The sequence below is a fragment of the Poecilia latipinna genome, unplaced genomic scaffold (genome assembly GCF_001443285.1).
Source record: "Poecilia latipinna isolate Pla-1442-1.1 unplaced genomic scaffold, P_latipinna-1.0 Scaffold577, whole genome shotgun sequence".
Classification (NCBI taxonomy): domain Eukaryota; kingdom Metazoa; phylum Chordata; class Actinopteri; order Cyprinodontiformes; family Poeciliidae; genus Poecilia; species Poecilia latipinna.
The window spans coordinates 61889-77684 of NW_015113193.1; the positions used below are offsets into that span (position 1 = coordinate 61889).

Consider the following 15796-nt stretch of genomic DNA (forward strand, 5'->3'; position numbering starts at 1 on the left):
TGCCTGTGTGTGTGTGGCCTGTGTGTGTGTGTCCTGTGCGTGTGTTACCTGTGCGTGTGTTACCTGTGTGTGTGTTACCTGTGTGTGTGTGACCTGTGTGTGTGTGACCTGTGTGTGTGTTACCTGTGTGTGTGTGACCTGTGCGTGTGTTACCTGTGCGTGTGTTACCTGTGTGTGTGTTACCTGTGTGTTACCTGTGCGTGTGTTACCTGTGCGTGTGTTACCTGTGCGTGTGTTACCTGTGCGTGTGTTACCTGTGCGTGTGTTACCTGTGCGTGTTACCTGTGCGTGTGTTACCTGTGCGTGTGTTACCTGTGCGTGTGTTACCTGTGCGGGGGTTACCTGTGCGGCATGCCCATGATGACGTTCTCCACTCCGTTCTCGGAGGATTTGTCGATGATGGTCTTCAGAGCCGGGATCAGAGACTCGCAGCCCTCCAGTCCGAATCGTTTCTCTGCAGACCACTTCTTCTGCAGAAACTCCTCAAACCTGAACAGAGCCAGAGGTCAGGTGATCCCGGCCCCGCCCCCCGGCCGCCCCGCAGGCGAGGCCTACCTGGTGGAGCGGACCATCCGGGCCAGCAGCGTCCTCTTCTCCTCCAGAGTGAACTGCATCACTCCTGGAGTCTCAAACTTCTGGCGGATCCACTGGCACTGCTCCAGGTCGTTAATGAACATGAACTCCACCCCGATGTGCTGGCAGTAGGCCATCTGAAGCCACACACAGTCTGAGTCAGAGGGTCACATGTTTACATACCCCCCGGGGGCGACGCGTCCCGCCTACCTCCAGGCGGCGGATGATCTCCTTGAGCGGCAGCGCCGTCTCCGAGCCGCCGATGAAGGTGGTGGTGGGAAGCCGGAACACCTTCTCCAGGTCCGATTCGTCCAGACCGTAGAAGCCTACAAATCCCATAATGCAAAGCGGGACAGGAAGGGAGGGAGGAGGAAGAGAAGAAACAAGAGGAAGGAGGTGAAGAACCAGAAGATTGAAGGTGAAGGAAATGAAGTTAGAGATGAAAACCAGACAGATGAGGAAGAGGAGGAAGAGGTGAGAGGATTAGAGCCAATCAGCATGAAGATGTTGGTTCCTCCTGATCAGAACCAAAACGGTTCAAACTTTGTTTCACTCTGGAGTCCTCCACTATGTTCAGGACTGAGCTGCCATGACACCAGCCGGATCCAGATCTCCCCCTCAACCTCTTCAGAACCGGTCCAGAACCGGTCCTGCTGCTCAGGGTGAATTAAAGCTTAATCCAGAGACGGATCCAGGTGGAGCTAAACCAGAAACCTGGTTTTAAATCCCTGGTTGGGACGCGCCAGGATTCAGGATGCTTTAGAAATGCAGCCATGTTGCCTCAACTTCCGCTAAATACGGCATTAGCCTATTGCTTTAGCATTAACTTCCGCTAAATACAGCATTAGCCTATTGCTTTAGCATTAGCTTCCACTAAATACAGCATTAGCCTATTGCTTTAGCATTAGCTTCCACTAAATACAGCATTAGCCTATTGCTTTAGCATTAGCTTTTGCTAATTGCAGTGTTAGCATATTGATTAAGCATTAGCTTCTGTGAAATGCTGGTACAGTGCTTCAGCATTAGCATAACTAATATTTCTGAAAAATGCTTTTGGGTTAGCGCAGCCAACTTTTCATCCAGGTTCATCCTGGTCTCGTTAGTCCAGAACTGGAAGGAAACCTTCAACATCTGAACCGTTAGCTGCTTCCTAGCCTGGCCAGCAGAGGGCGACCTGGAGGCTGGAGGTTTTTCCTCAACAAGCAGAACCTCCACATATTTGTTCTCAATTAAACTCCGTCTCCACACGGGGACGGAGCGAATTCAGGACATCCTGATGCTGGTTGGCTGACCGGGTCGGCAGGTTCTGCAGAGACCCGTTAGCGTCTCTGACCGGGCCTTCGGCCATCTTGGCGTTTAATCTGAATTTTAGGATCTGACGCAGAAATTTGACCAACAAAACAGAACAAGCTGAGACCAGAGCTGAGAAGAAACCAGAGGATGAACTACAAATTAAAGGCTGACGTGTTGCCACGGTTACAGTAGGGCGGTTTTCTTTGGCGTAGTAATTAGTGAATCTAATCTCTGGGGTTTTCCAGCTCTGGTCTCCCAGAGAGGACGGGTCCAGATCTGGTTCTGACGGTAACATGTTGCTTCTCTGCAGACGCATGAACAGATGACATGAACGTGTTATTGAGGCGGGGCGAGGCGTTACGATGGAGACAGGTGAGAAAAGAGGACCTGGGTGGGGAGGGGGATTATCTCTCGGCCAATCAGAGTTCTGCTCACACAGACTCAACTAATCACAGGAAGCCCTGCAGCAGATCTCAGGTCTGATGTTCATCGCGGTACCAACAGAATCTCTGAGGCATCTGATGAAGAGTCTGGAAAAACCCAAAACGCCCCAGATGACCTCTGACCCCTTCTACCTCTGGCGCTCCGCTGATGGAGGCGCCACAGTCTGAGCGGCCTGGTCGTGCGGTTAGAGCTGTAGGTTGAGATTTTCCTCCTGGCGATCTGAAGATGATCTGGATGATGAGAGTTCAGAGCGACCGGATCTGGACGGGAGGCTATCCGGACGGATCCAGAATATTCCTGGCCCGATGTCGTAGCCTGCTGAGTGTGACGTCAGCCAATCAGGAAGCGAGGTGACGGAAACGTGGAGGGGAATCCAAAACGATGGACGATGGAGACGTTTAATGTCGTCCACAAACCGTCTGCACTGCTTCTTCCCTGGCGGCCATGTTTGTTTACTCCGGTTTGGGTTGGAGACTTCCTGTCTGACTGGACGTTGATGAGTGAAGTCGGCAGGTGTTGGCGTTGCTCCTTGCCAAACGACAAACCGGTTACACCCCGCAGGTTTAATGGAAGCATGTCGGGTCTCTCTGGTTTCACTGGTTTTGCCGTCTGAACCAGTAGGACGCTGCTCAGGTTCTTCCTCCTGGTTCTGGTCTCGGGTCGTCTCTGGAGTCTGTCTCTCTTCTGGATATCTTGTGCCCCAATGATTTCTTCTCTTCTGTTTGATGTTTAAAAATTTCTTCTAAAGAAACTTTTGACCCATTTTCTCCCGTTTCCATGGGAACCGACTCGGACGGAATCTGGACTTTTTACCCCCGGATTCGAGCCGCCGACGTCCTGCAACCTTCAGAGAGCAGAACCGGGCCGAGGCTTTTCTGGAGACACCGGGTCAGTTGGACCTGAGGACCCGGTCCAGTCAGAGCAGACGAGTTCTTGGTTTCAGTCGGATCCGTCTGTCATAAACTGGATCCAGGAACCGGTTCCGTTAAGAAGAACTCAGGTCTGAGGTTCTCTAGAACTCAGCAAGAAAATGGAAAAGCTCCTACAGCTCCTATGTTCAGAACCGAACCATGTCCAACCTGATCTGGTTCTGACCCAGTTAAAACCCGGTTCTGGCCTCTCATATCTGCAAAGCAGGAAGCGACTGGCAGCTAGAAGCTTCAGAAACAGGGAGGGGAGGGGGGACAGGAGCGAGCTCTGGTCCGAATGTTTGCTCCAGGAACGGTTCCAGAACCAGAACGGCTCTAAAGTGGATCAGACATTTAAACTGTAGGAGCAGAACCGGGCCTCTGAGACCAGAACTGGTCCAGATCCAGACCGCTGACATCAGTAAGGAGTTCTGTGGGAACTTCATAAAGAAATCCTGACCAACATAATCTGAGTTTAAGACAATTTACAAAATTATAATTTTGTAAAACATGAAAGTGAAAACTAGAGTGGATTACAGATTAGGGCTGACACGATTCCTCTAATGATTCGAGTTCCTCGATCACTAAAATTCCTCCAGGAAAATGTTCCTGCCTCTCAGCTTCGTTAGTTTATGTTTTATCATTTAGCGCGCCGTGTTCCGGCCGGAACATTATTTGCGTTGCACAGAGCTCCGACTTCCGCCTCCGAGTTGTGACGTAAGCTAAGAGCTATCATCATAACGTCCAATCTTCAAGTTCGGCCCGCGGGGATTTTATTGATTAGTGATAATTCCGGGTTTTCATCGTTTTCGGGGAACCAATAATCATCCTTAAATGACCGGAGCGATCCGGGAGTCCGGCAGCCTTTCTGCTCCGGAGCTGCTGGTTCAGAGCTGAGGAGGATTTCTACAGGTAGAGGCTGAACACGGCGGGCGGCTGGTGCTGACCGTGGAAGAGCAGGTTTAGGACGAACCGACGATACATTTACATCATCCCGGTCTGAACCAATGGGAGGCGGAACATGGCTGGTAGATGAGTTTCTGAGTGACGAACGGAGGGGCCGTAAATATCCCGTTTTGCTCCTCCGGTCTTACTTCGCCTGCCCTCCAACCCCAAACCCCCCAATCCAGGAGACATTTCCCGTATTGTCAAACCCAAAGCTTGGCAGGTTTGGGCCAAGGTGAGAGTTCATCTGTTAAACTCACTGAAGACGAACAGAAACTAAAAGCTGGATCATTTTTATCAGCGTATCTGTGAGCCTGGCTCTTTATTATTACATTGGATATAATTTCAGATCTTTGTGTAACTTTTCTTCAGGGTAACTTAGAAATGAGCTGTTATTGTTACAGGTTAGTTTCTGTTAGGGAAGCTGAAAATTGGACTGATGTGATATCTGACAGTAACACTGCTGTTATGCCAAACTAACCAATATTTTATTTTATTTTTTTTATCCGATTACCCGATTAGTTGTAAAAATAATTGATAGATTACTCGATTACTAAAATATTTGTTTACAACAGCCCTATTACAGATTAGACTGGATTTTCATTTCCACAGGAAACCGTCTCTTCTAGACGGGGCAACAATGCGACCAAAACTCATGACAGTAAACACAAACCTGTCATAACAGTGAATTAAAGAATCTCGGTGAAATAAAAACACCGTCATCCTGACTGACCGGCAGTTTCACTGAAATCAGTTTGTCCTCAAACTTTTGGAGCCGAGAGGAAAAACTACAGAGACTAAACGTCTGAACGGAGAACAGGTTCATCCATATCTATCTGAAACTGTGACGACGCAGAAAATCCTCAAATATTCCCACGGTGCTTTAAAGGCGAGGTTTTTGGCTAACTGTGTTGCCATGGTAACTCAAACTGCCAATAAAAACACCAGCCTGCATCCGGAGCCGCATGTTTTCATACGCATGCTGCGCTGCATTATCAAAGAGTCCAGTTCAGAGGCGCCATTTGGCTGGACCTCTGTTGGATTAGGTCAGTCACTTTAAACTGATTGTGAATATTTATACAATCCTTCATTTCAATGTTAACATTTCTGTCATTATTTTGTAGAAATCAGTTTCACTTTGACCTTAAACTGCAAAACATAACCGTTATAAACCATTATGATGCAGATAATCTGTGAAAACATCGAGCTTCCAGTGTTCCCAGTGCTAACTGGAAACAACCAGAGCCAGGAGGCGGGTCTTGGCGCTGTACATCACTATCCTGTATGGCGCTGCTCATCCCTCTCCCGTCCCTTGCTCTCTGCAGCCAGCATATGCTGTCATCAATGCTAAGGCTTGTTAGCATAGCCACTGATGACGACAGATTAACGGTTTTCCTGTAAATCGTTTCTACGCCGTTGGCACATTTAGCAGCGAGTACATGAAGATGATTGACAGCGCTAAGACCTGCCTCCAGGCTCTGATTGGCTGTTTTTGGTCGGTAGCGATGCTAGCTCAGGCTAGCTCCAGGAGATGGATCTTTTCACAGGTCATCTGTCTCATTAGAAGTTAGGTTCTGCAGCTTTAACGTCTTATTTTCTTCTAGGTGAAAAAGCTAATTTATCTGATGTTGATGGATTCAGAGACGCAACGAAACGTAAAACATCCAGAGGGTCGAAAACTTTTCTACCGAACTGCAGCTAATTATATAAAAACTGAACAGAACCGGAGGATGTTCTGCTTTGTGGTGTCCATCCCGACTGACCATTGGACCGAGACGGAGAGGACAGCTGCAATGTGATGGACCGGGTCAGAACCGGCAGACAGCTGAGCAGCGAAGTGAAGCCGATCTACAGAGCAGCAGCAGCAGCAGCAGCAGCAGCAGCGTCTCCTACCTCCTACCGTTAGGAACCTCAGCCTCTTCTTGAGCACAGCCACGTCTGGAGGTCACCAGCAGGGGGCAGCGATGGGGAGAAACACCCAGACAACATTAATGACCGTCAGCCTGTTTGACCGCCACCACCACACCAACACCATCCGGCCCGTGGCATCTCCGCACCCCCAGCACCGCCCGGTTCTACAGAACCTCCGGGTCCGGCGCAGCGAGGGAGAGATGAAGGTCACACCATGCTGGGGTTAGTCAGAACTCGACCCAATCAGAACCACGCACCAAGCCATTCCACAGGGACGCGGCTAATTCCTGGTTCAGAACCACAACTGTTCCACCGGGATGCGGCTAATTCCTGGTTCAGAACCACAGCAGCAAGCCATTCCGCTGGAATGCGGCTAATTCCTGGTTCAGCAAAGCAACAGCGTTTCTAACTTTGGCCCAACAGAACCGTTTGTATCTGAATAGGGTCGGGTTCGTTCTGCTTGGCCCGTTGTGGACCAGGTTCTTGGTTCCATAATGTTTCTTCTTCTCTGGTTAATTAAAGCTGTGGCCGTTTTGAATGTGTTCTGATCCATTGATCTGATCAGTTCAGTAGTGTGGACCAGAACCAGAACCTTCTGAGCAGGTGAGCCTCCAGTCCAGCAGCAGAACCGGTACCGGGTCAGATTCCTGGCACATGGTATGGAGTAACGCTGAGGTCAGACACTGATGTGGGGTCCTTCTAACCTATGGAACATCCTGAAGCTCTGGGCTCTGTGGATCAGAGGCACCGGGTCACAGTGGGCTGGTTCTGTTGGTATGTGGACCTGAGTTCTGATCGGGTTCTAAACACTGTACGTCTGGTACCCGGCTCAAAATTATTTATACATCTGGAGGATTCAGACATTGTGTTTTTAAATTTTAACCAAAAATGTTGAAGCAAACTTTATAATCACAGCAACCAGAACTTTCCTCTGGTTCTCCTGGTTCTGATGATTCTCCTGGTTCTGATGGTCCATCTTTGGTGATGACCTCCGGGTCTTTGACGTTGGTCATGCTGGATCATTTAATCTCCAGGGTTTCCTTTCAGTTCAGGACTAAACAAAGCGGCGGCCATGTTGACCTGCCAGCCGCTCTGGGGGCGGGGTCACATGACGTCCATCTCCTCTCTCCTCCAATCATGACTCAGATCTTCACATCAACTGGAGCTAAAGCTGCTAGCTGCTATCATTAGCATTAATTACAGACACGGAAGCTGCAGCAGTGACCCAACAATCCTCCAGCCGGTCAGAACCAACAAGCGTTCAGAGCTGACAAGTCAGCAAGAAGCCACGGTCTATGTTTATACCTCTATACATAGAGCTAGTTCAGTCAGAGCAGAGCAGGAACTGATCAGACATCTTGGTGATGGATCCTCAGGTTCAGACCAAAAGCAGCCCTGATTGGTCCTCCAACAGGAAGTTTGAACTAAAGCTAAATGACCCTGATGTGGAAAACTACTCTGATGGTACCACTGATGGTACCACCAGGTCTCTACTGAAACCACCTGGTCATACTGGTGGTGGAGGGTTTATTGGGTCACTTTGGACCTTTGAGCATCATTCAGTCACCACAGCGGACCGCGTTCTGATCCATGTCACACAGCCCAGATCATCTCAGGATTCTAGGGCGTCACTATGATCAGTGGTCGGCACCGCTAACTAAAACGTTAGCTATGCTAAATCTGAACATTAGCACCGCTAACTAAAACGCTAGCTATGCTAAATCTGAAAATAAGCACCGCTAACTAAAACATTAGCTATGCTAAATCTGAACATTAGCACCGCTAACTAAAACGCTAGCTACGCTAAATCTGAACATTAGCACCGCTAACTAAAACGTTAGCAATGCTAAATCTGAACATTAGCACCGCTAACTAAAACGTTAGCTATGCTAAATCCGAACATTAGCACCGCTAACTAAAATGCTAACTATGCTAAATCTGAACATTAGCACCGCTAACTAAAATGCTAACTATGCTAAATCTGAACATTAGCACCGCTAACTATGCTAACCCTGAAGGGATAATCATAAACATTAGCTGGAGGTAAAACTGGGCCTACCTGATGCTAGAGAGGGGAAGTGGATCAACTTCCTGGGATTCTTTAGTCCCAGTGCAGTTTCACATTCCAATCTAAAAATAGATGGGAGTGTTTTAAATCACACTCCACCACTAGGTGGCGATCAAAGTCCCACTGGAGGCGTTTAATGGATAAAAGCTGGTTTTAGTCTGAACTAGAGTTTTCAGTCAGAAAACAGATAATCTGATCATTTCTCCCAGCTTTGAGTCTTTATGAAGGAATTTTAATGACCACCGTCTAAAACAATAAGGCCAACAATTATGTTTGTTTTAGTGAGACAGAAGATTAAAAACAGTGATTGCCATTTTTACAAACTTTTAGTTCTCTACTGGTTTGACTTCCAACAGAAGACAAACCAGTAGAGAAGCTCCAGTTAGCTGAGATCTGTGGGTTAATGCTCTAGACGTTCTTCATATACCAGAAGTCTCCAGACGCCATGATGGACGATTGAACGAGACGCTGGAACCTTCCTGGCATGTGAGAACGTTTCAGAGGGAACTTCCTCTGGCGCACATCCAGGATTTTAGTGTGGGACGCATTCCCGATCGGGGAAACCTTCCAGCTGGGGTGAGTGTGGAGGGAAAGAGGTGGAGGCTGACTCTGAGGGTGGAGGTCCTCACCCAGCTTGTCAGAGGATGTGATAATGTCAGTGGGAACGCACGAGTCCAGATCGGCGTCCATGATGCCCAGCGGGTCCAGCTGGGCCACGTGGTGCCCCCGGATCTACAGAGGGCGACACAGAACCCACCCAGGACAGGACAGGAGGAGGAGGAAGAGTGATGAAGAGTCACAACAGAGGGGGAGTGTTAGAGGGTTAGAGGAGGAGGAGGATGGGTGGGAGGAAGAGCAACGTTAACACCAGAGTTCTGGTTCTGTTCTGGCGTCTCACCGACATCCTGGAAGCCGGCGCTGACCGGAGCGTCGTCAAAATTCACACAGCTGATCCCCAGAGGGTCCAGGTGGGCGTTGTGATGGCCCAGGACCTGAACACACACACACACCCAGCCCGAGCACACACACACCGTTAACACTCTCCAGCTGCGTTTCATGTGTGCCGCTAACGTGGAAAAACAGATTCCTGCTACGTTTCCATTAACTAAGAAAAAAATTTGAAATCTCACGTTAAAGTTTATTCACGTGACATTAAAAAATGCGCAGCATCGTCTCCCTCCTACCACTTCCTGCCGTCGTCTTCTTCATTTCCGCCAGTAGTAGCATCCAATTGTTGATCACATGACTGGTGTGAAAAAAACTGTTTCCATGGCAATTTTATGAAATCTGGCTGAAAAACCACAGGATCCCAGAAAACATTTGATCAGAAAACTATTTTTGATGTTTCCATTAAGCAAATTTATTTTTATCCCAATTTGTGCATTTATACGATCAATGGAAACGCAGCTGCAGAGTTACGAAGGTTTCACCAGCAGATCTCATTCCAGGATCTTCTGGTTTATTTTAATCCTCATTTTATTGGTTCATTTATTTAAAGGCAGCTCTACTTATTTCATAGACTTTTATTTCTTACCTCAGTTTAAATTACAGGGGGGCGGGACTTTCTCTGGGGGCGGGGCTAATCAGAGGGCAGTGATTGGCAGAGTTCACATCATCAGATTTGTTCTGCTTCTAAATGAGGAACCAAATCGTATCCAATAGTTTTGTCTGCATTTTATCCGACCTTTACGTCGTTGATTGAGACATCTGTCAAAATTGAGCAGCAGAGGAAGCCAGACGGTGAATCCAAACGATGGTTGCTAAGTTTTAATCAGCTTCTGTTGTCTAGTGACGATGCTGTGAGTAACGTTAAAATCCATCTGTAGACACTGGCAGCCATCTTTACTGCTGCAAACAGAGCGCTGCTGCGTGGCGTCTACGTTCTTCCTCTTTCGCTTTGGACACCGTTCACAGAAGTCAACATGGAGGCGATTCGACTGGCTGGATCATGAAACCGATTTAACATCTGGTTGTGTTTTGGTCGGAGTCGTGCCGACGTTCTTATCCCCGACAGAACTGCTTTACCTGAAGTTCACGTCTCTCAGGTGTGTGCGCTCAGATTAGCCCCGCCCCCAGAGAAAGCCCCGCCCCTCATTTGCATATGAGAACATGAACTAAAAAGGGCCTAAATACGTGAAGCAGCTGTACAGTAAGACCCAGCACTGTGAGATTGATTTAATCTCTCCATCTGATCTTTGCTCTCGTCTTATGACTCGTGAAGCAGGAATATGAATCATTTAAAGTTCCTGCTCAGATTCACCTGGACTTATTTTTAACCTGAAGCTCCGGCTGCGACTACTGCTTCCTGTAACAAACATGCAGTCAGTTTAAATGCTGCCACTGATCCCTGATCAGATGTTCAGCTGCGATGCCGGTCAGCTGGGCTCTCCTCCGTGAGCTCTGGGTATTAGATTTGCTGTCGCCTCGTATCCGGGGTCAGGGTTTGTTTTTGCTCCACGGTGAGCGGCCAAACGCAGCTTTGGTTTGGAAGTGACTGGTTATGAATCTGCAGCTGGATTGAAGCAGCTGAAAACTGTCGGCCTGCAGGAGGGAAACCGACTCTCTGCTGGCTGATGGAGCGATGAACAAGTTTCAATATCACTGTACAGAAATAAGCAGGCCGCTCTTGCAAATGAGATTTTGGATCTCAATGAGACAACCAACATAAATAAAAGTTATATATATATATATATATATATATATATATATATATATATACTTTAATAGATTCTATAATTTAGATTATATGTTCATAATAACGACTTCAGCTCTAATTTTGATTTAAGCCACATCCCAGCTTTTCTTCTCCATAATTCACCTGGAAAATAAAAGCCTCATTAGTACAGTAATCTGTTACCATGGAAACAGTGCAGCGGCGCCTTCAGTGTTGCTTCAGTCAGAAAGCAGGAAGTATTTGTTTTCAAGAGAAGAACTGCTCCCTCTCTGACCTGGCTGTGCAGAGGAAGGTTTGATTCCTCCACAACGCTGCAGCGGTGGAAAGAAATGGCTGCTCAAAAACAGCTTCACAGTCTCTCAGTATGTTGAAAATAATCAACATACCAAGACTGAATGGTCAGTTGCTTTCCTTAAGTGCCTACTGTCGCTAATTAGCATCACAGCTAAAGTTACACTAATGGTGGGTGCAATGTTAAATTTATAGCCCATCATGTTGGACTGAGTATAATCACAAGTAATAACTGGAAATAAATGTCAAAGTGAGTCTGTGGATAAATCTGTGAATTATTTGTCGCAGACTTTAAAGCGTCGGATTTTAAATCTGTTTCCCATAAACACACAAACAGATACAGGTTTTTTAAACCTTCACTTTGGTCAGACTTTTTTATAAATAATTGTTTTTAATATTAAACTGCGTTTTCATGTGGATGAAAGACCAAAACCAATGAAAATGTCTTCCCAGGTATCGGCTACATGGACTAGGCCCTTTTCTCTCATAACCCAGACAGAAACACTCGACATGTTCAGAGAAATCAGAGGAATCATGGCTGAAAGAAACAGAAAGCTAAACATTTCAGCTCAGTTTCACACCGACGTTCAGTCAAGTTCAAACAATTTCACTAAATAATTAATCACTTTATAAATATGTAGATTTCAACCAGTTAATGTCCAGAAAAGGATGAGAATCTTTTCTGAGGCCCTGTTTTCATGACAATGATCCAACAAAATTTATTTATTTTTTTCCATTTCTATCAACACACGAAGCCATTCCAATTACAATCTCTGTTTACACATCGAACAGGTGCACCGCCTTCGCCACGCCACTAGTGGCTGCTAGGTTCTGCATTAAAGTTCTACCTGACAGTCGTTACGTCGATTCGCATTTCCCCAGGATCTGGGAGAACACACACACTGATGAGAGCCCAGTTGCAAAAGAGTAACAGAAAGTGGGAAACTTTGCTGAACCATGTTTGAGCTTTCACAGTGTCTGCAGTTCTCTGGATAAAAGTGCTGAACAACCAGGCGCGTATTTTGCCGCCTGGCGGTGCAGAGCGGCGAGGAGACGAGGGGGAACGTATCTGACGGGGAACTGCGGATCGTCGTAACACCTGTCGGCAGTTTCTTCTTCTGTGGATTGTAGCAGCAGCTGTTTTGTGTCATACTGCATGAGGCCATGACTCCCTGACAGAAAAGATCCATTTACTCCGTTTACAAGCGGTACGTTTGGAACCCGTTGTCAAACTGTGCCACTGTCAGGGAAAACATTTGCTATTTTTGTGTAAATGTGAAGCACAAACTCAGCAAAACTTCCATTTTCACCAGAACTTTTTATCGTGCAAACTGGGCCTGAGTTTACTGCAGTTCACATAAAAACCACAGACTTGTGAAAGTTCCAACTTCAGCAGAATCAGGTCAAAGTGACTGAAACTGAATCAGTTCAGGTTCATAGTTCACTGGTTCAGAGAAGGTTACAGTTTCATCTCCAGGTGAAATGTGTTCGTACCTGGTAGGCTCTGATGAGGGTCTGGACAGCCAGATGATCCTCCACCAGCTTCTCCGCGTTGGGCTGAGCGCCGACCAGCGAGGACAGCTGAGGAGCCGCCAGACCCAGAGGAGACTGGTAGGCGGCGCCGGGGGGCGCGCCGGCGTTGGCGTTACGGAAAAACACGTCCCACGACTGGAGGGAAGGAAGAAGAGGTCAGAGGTCAGGCAGGACGGATGGGAGGAGGTTTTAACGTATGCATGTATGTGATTTATCGTTCCCCACGTTGGGCGTAAATTTGTTGTGAAAATCACAAGAGCAGAAATCAGAAAAACAGATTCATTAGCGCGTCGGCACCACAGAGGTCAATAACCACGAAAATCTCTGACCCTCTTTTAGTTACAAAACTTTATCTGAGATTTCACAATAGTTTTAGTGAATTTTTTGGTGCTACTTTAGGAATATTTACAAGGAATTTGCAATATTTTGTCTTCTTTTGCAGAACAACCCGAGTCACTTCAGAGCTGAAACCGAGCCAACGGCTGCAGAATCACTGCAGTTCGTCCAGGAGAACAGTTCAGGGCAGCAACCAGAGCGCCAGGCTGGGGGAGAACAGGAAGCTAACAGCGCTAGTCATGGAGTAGCACTGAAGGCTACCGTTAGCTTGCTAGCTAGCTAGCTAGCTAGCCAGACAGACATTCTGCAGTAGAAATTAGCTCCACAACAGTCATGCTGAGTTCTTCAGGTTGCAGAACATTAACTTCCAGGATTTGGATTCGTTTGACCCGACCCACAGGAAGGGGCGGGTCCGTTCCAGGCTCCGCCCACTCTGAATCCCTGCCATGGTGTTAAAACACAGGGGCCACATGACATTTAGTGTTTAAAAACCACGGTACAGTTTGGGGAACCAGTCTGGTTACCATGGAGACACTTCCAGCAGAACGAGGTCACAGAGCAACAAGGTTGCTAACGCTAGCAGCAACACGTCCACCATGTTGGCTCGAGCAAATCTACCCATGAACACCCAGTCAGTTCCTCCAAAAGCTTCTAGACATGGTGTAAACACATGCTAACATCACCTATTAGCTTAATATTGATGTTTTGTTCAGCATTTTTTAATTCAGTGAAAATCACATTTTAGATCAGTAATGTTTGGTTTCTGTAACGTTATAAATAATGAACCGAATCAAAGATTCAGAGAAACGTTCAGTGAGGAGAGACGACGATTATTCTGGGATGCTTATTAATAAACAGCAGAAATGATGTTTAACCATGCAGAGCAGGACCGGTTCTGGTTCTGAGACCCGACTCAACTCAGATAAATGTAACTTAATAGAAACATTTCAGACATTTTCAACTAAGCTGAACAACATGGCTGACTAACTGAGATCACAGCAATGGGAGCAATACTGTGATGAAGAGATGGACATCCTGTTTGGAGGGTTGTGGGGCTGAATGGTCCATCCTTCTGTGACCTTTAACCTTTATGGTGATGTCATTAATATCTGGTGTGAGGCTGAATATCACATGGACATGAAAAACACAAGTTCGTGACACTTGGACTCCAGACTCTCCTGTGAGATGCTGAAATGATGAATTCATAACATTTCATTCAGTCCTGGTGGTTACCGTAATTTCCCTGCTACTGAGCCTGAGGATAACTATGAAGAGAAAAAGTTGTATAAATATGTTAAGTACCCCGAGGTTTTCCTTTGAATTAATTAATCTTTTTATTTTCCCACCTTTATTAACAAAATAATGGAAAATAAATTAAACCTGGTGTTTTGTGTCAAACGTGTGTCTGAGTGAGGACGCTCTACTTCCTAAACAAACGTTAGTTAGTTTATTTACCGGAGAGTTTGTGGTTAAAGCTCAAAGCATTTGAAACTGTAGCCGCTCATAGTCCAAACATTACGGTAGCGATCAGTCCACGGGGTTCAGCGCCTCCGATTGAATTCAACTGAAACATTTAAAAACAGGCACCTGCAGGACAGCAGGTACATCCAGAGGGTGATGACCATCACTAATCTGCAATTATTGATTATTATTCATTCTAATTGATATTTTTTTATTTTTATTGATGTTCTGGTGGAACCAAAACCCGTCAGTACTGGCACAGTTTAGTGTTTTAAACATGTTTAGAGGGAGTTTATGGGGATAAATAACTGAATAAAAGCGTAGCTGCTGTCAGGTTAACAGATTTAAACCCTCTTCCTGCCAGGAACCGCTCTGGACCCGGTTCCTGTTCTGACCTGAACTTAACACCCAACCGCTCCGGCAGGAAATATGGACCAGAACATGCAGAGGTTCTGGTCCAGCAGAGGTTCTGGTTCTGGTCCAGTGCAGCAGCTGAGCCATGTGTCGGAGCGTCGGGGAGCTAAAATTAGCCGGTGTCCTTTAGCGGCGCTGGAACGATATCGGGTCGGTTCTGATGGCAGCTGAGTCGCCTTCAGACTCCCGTCTGGACGTGGGATTTACGGGTTCTGACCCGTCGGATCAGAACAATAGAGGTCAATAGAGGTCATGCCTCCAAACAGAACCTGGACCAGAACCGGCTGTCACATGACCAGACAGTAAAAGCATGTGGATCTTCAGAACCTTCTGGACCCAAATAACATTTCTCTCCAGAACCAGAGAGGATTCTCATCAGACCAGTAGGAGGCGCCACCATTTCTCCAGTTGTTCACCCAGGCCTGACCTCTGACCCCGGTCCAGCAGGGGGCGCCTCACCTTGTGGACACTCTTGGGATTCTCCAGCCAGGCGTAGTACATCTCCTCCACGTAGTTGGAGCTCGTCCCGTTCAGGAACGGCTCCGACGCCACCGGCGCCGAGAAGCTCCTGATTGGCTGAAACGTCCTTGAGCCAGCGGCGCCGGTGGCTGTGATTGGCCGCTGCTGGCCGACAGTCTGCGCCGCCTGCGAGGCGGTGAGCGGGCGCAACCGCGCCGCACAAGTCCTTAAGCGATGCATGAGCAGTCCTCACACACACGGTGGTGCCGATCGGTCCGACGGGCCGGACGTCCTGCGCCTCAGACAGTAAGCTCCACCCGGGCCGCCGCTGCACAGGAAGCGTCGAATCAAACGTCCACTGAGGGAGGGAGGGAGAGACAGAGAGTGAGAGTTATGGTCGTGATGTGAGGAACCAATCGGACGTTTGTTCTGATCTGATCAACCAATCACATGTTTGAAATGAAATGAAATTTTATTCGAACATGA

The 15796-nt window shown here is 47.3% G+C and overlaps 1 protein-coding gene and 1 long non-coding RNA gene across 6 annotated transcripts in view; one reads left to right on the forward strand and one right to left on the reverse strand.

Annotated features, from left to right (window-relative positions):
* The window catches only part of ogdha (oxoglutarate dehydrogenase a), a 30577-nt gene extending 14882 nt beyond the window's left edge, over positions 1-15695 (reverse strand). The window contains exons 1-8 of one of the 5 annotated variants that reach the window (XM_015042103.1): positions 15311-15695; positions 12602-12775; positions 9066-9134; positions 8772-8874; positions 6057-6101; positions 784-899; positions 556-710; positions 343-489 (exon numbers count right to left, since the gene is read on the reverse strand). In XM_015042103.1, the coding sequence (XP_014897589.1) occupies positions 343-489; positions 556-710; positions 784-899; positions 6057-6101; positions 8772-8874; positions 9066-9134; positions 12602-12775; positions 15311-15550 (1049 nt within the window). In that variant the 5' untranslated portion in view covers positions 15551-15695. Of the gene's footprint in view, positions 1-342; positions 490-555; positions 711-783; positions 900-6056; positions 6102-8771; positions 8875-9040; positions 9135-12601; positions 12776-15310 lie in introns of all 5 variants that reach the window. The other 4 variants (XM_015042105.1, XM_015042104.1, XM_015042106.1 and 1 more) reach the window with 4 other exon arrangements.
* On the forward strand, positions 906-15693 carry LOC106953381 (uncharacterized). The gene is made up of 3 exons (XR_001426190.1): positions 906-4130; positions 4399-4404; positions 15682-15693. It is a non-coding gene; the product is annotated as an uncharacterized LOC106953381 (long non-coding RNA).
* Positions 15696-15796: the final 101 nt, after the last annotated feature.